This window comes from Penaeus monodon, chromosome 28 (assembly GCF_015228065.2).
Source record: "Penaeus monodon isolate SGIC_2016 chromosome 28, NSTDA_Pmon_1, whole genome shotgun sequence".
Lineage (NCBI taxonomy): Eukaryota > Metazoa > Arthropoda > Malacostraca > Decapoda > Penaeidae > Penaeus > Penaeus monodon.
In genome coordinates this window covers 35,449,061-35,450,128 of record NC_051413.1, presented here as the reverse complement: position 1 = coordinate 35,450,128, position 1,068 = coordinate 35,449,061, and the positions used below count along the sequence as shown (strand labels likewise).

At 46.4% G+C, this 1,068-nt stretch overlaps 1 protein-coding gene across 1 annotated transcript in view; it reads right to left on the bottom strand.

The window, feature by feature from the left end:
* Positions 1 to 1,068, bottom strand: part of LOC119591565 — a gene marked incomplete in the record, with an annotated part of 13,760 nt that overhangs the window by 4,116 nt on the left and 8,576 nt on the right. Inside the window, 2 exon segments of the mRNA XM_037940326.1 lie at positions 24 to 318; positions 673 to 888. Coding sequence (XP_037796254.1) covers positions 24 to 318; positions 673 to 888 — 511 coding nt within the window.

Below are 1,068 nucleotides of genomic sequence, written 5' to 3'. Positions count from 1 at the left end.
CTCTCCTATCCTCCTTGCCTCACCTGTTTAATTGTTTGTGCCTTGGCTGTGTTCCCTCGCCATTCCTGGCTGGCGTACCGGGCAACCTCTATTCTCTGCCCAATAGCTACATTGGGCTGGTTTCCGAAGGCTGATGTGGTGGTACCAAGGATATGCTCATTGTCATTGGCAGTGCTGGCAGTGCTTCCCATGATGAGATTTCCGTTGAGGTTGGACTCCAGCGCTGTCTCGTTCAGGTTGCCACCCTCACTTGTGACTTCTCTGGGGTTAGTATGATGCGTGGGGGAAGAACCGCTGCTTTCTGAGTATTCCTTCTCCCTGCAGTTACATCACCAGTTGTTAGCATTGTCAGAATGGGAAAGTGCAGGACCTTTAGGCAAATATAAAGTGATATTGGAATTGATATGCTATTATTAATTTCTAGGAGAAAAAATATCAAGTAAAATAGCACTGATCATATTCATGTTATATCAAGTCAATCCTATTCCAATAATCAATGACAAAATAAACTGCAATTATCTTTGACGTAAAGATAACTGCATGGTCTAAAAGCACTATCTACAACAAACAAAAAAAAGATGGTAAAGAAAAAGCATACAGCTATGAATGAATTTCAGATCCCTCTCCTCAAGTCCTCCTGTGGAACCACTCAACGCAAGCTAGGATGCTCACTTGATTTCGTGCACAGGTGAGAGGTGTGCGTGTACGGCCGTGTCAAGGGGTGTGTCGGTTCCTTCCATGTACCCACTCTCCTCGGAACTCCAGTAGCGCCGGGCTTTAGTACCGAACTCCCCTGGTCCTAGGCGACGCTCCCAGCTGGCCCAGCCTGCTGACTCTGAGTCAGGCGTGGCAGGAGAGATCTCGGAGCTGCTAGCCAGGCCAGACGAGCTGCAAGCCAGGGTGCAAGCGTGAGACGTGCAATGCAAAGGTGAAGCAACACAGCTTAGAACTAGGGCTGACTAACTTTACCAACTCCCAGAGTCTGAACATATTGATCCAGGGAGCACTAATGACATCATTTTCAATTTTGCTTATCAAATTAATATATATTATTTTCCAACTGGGATA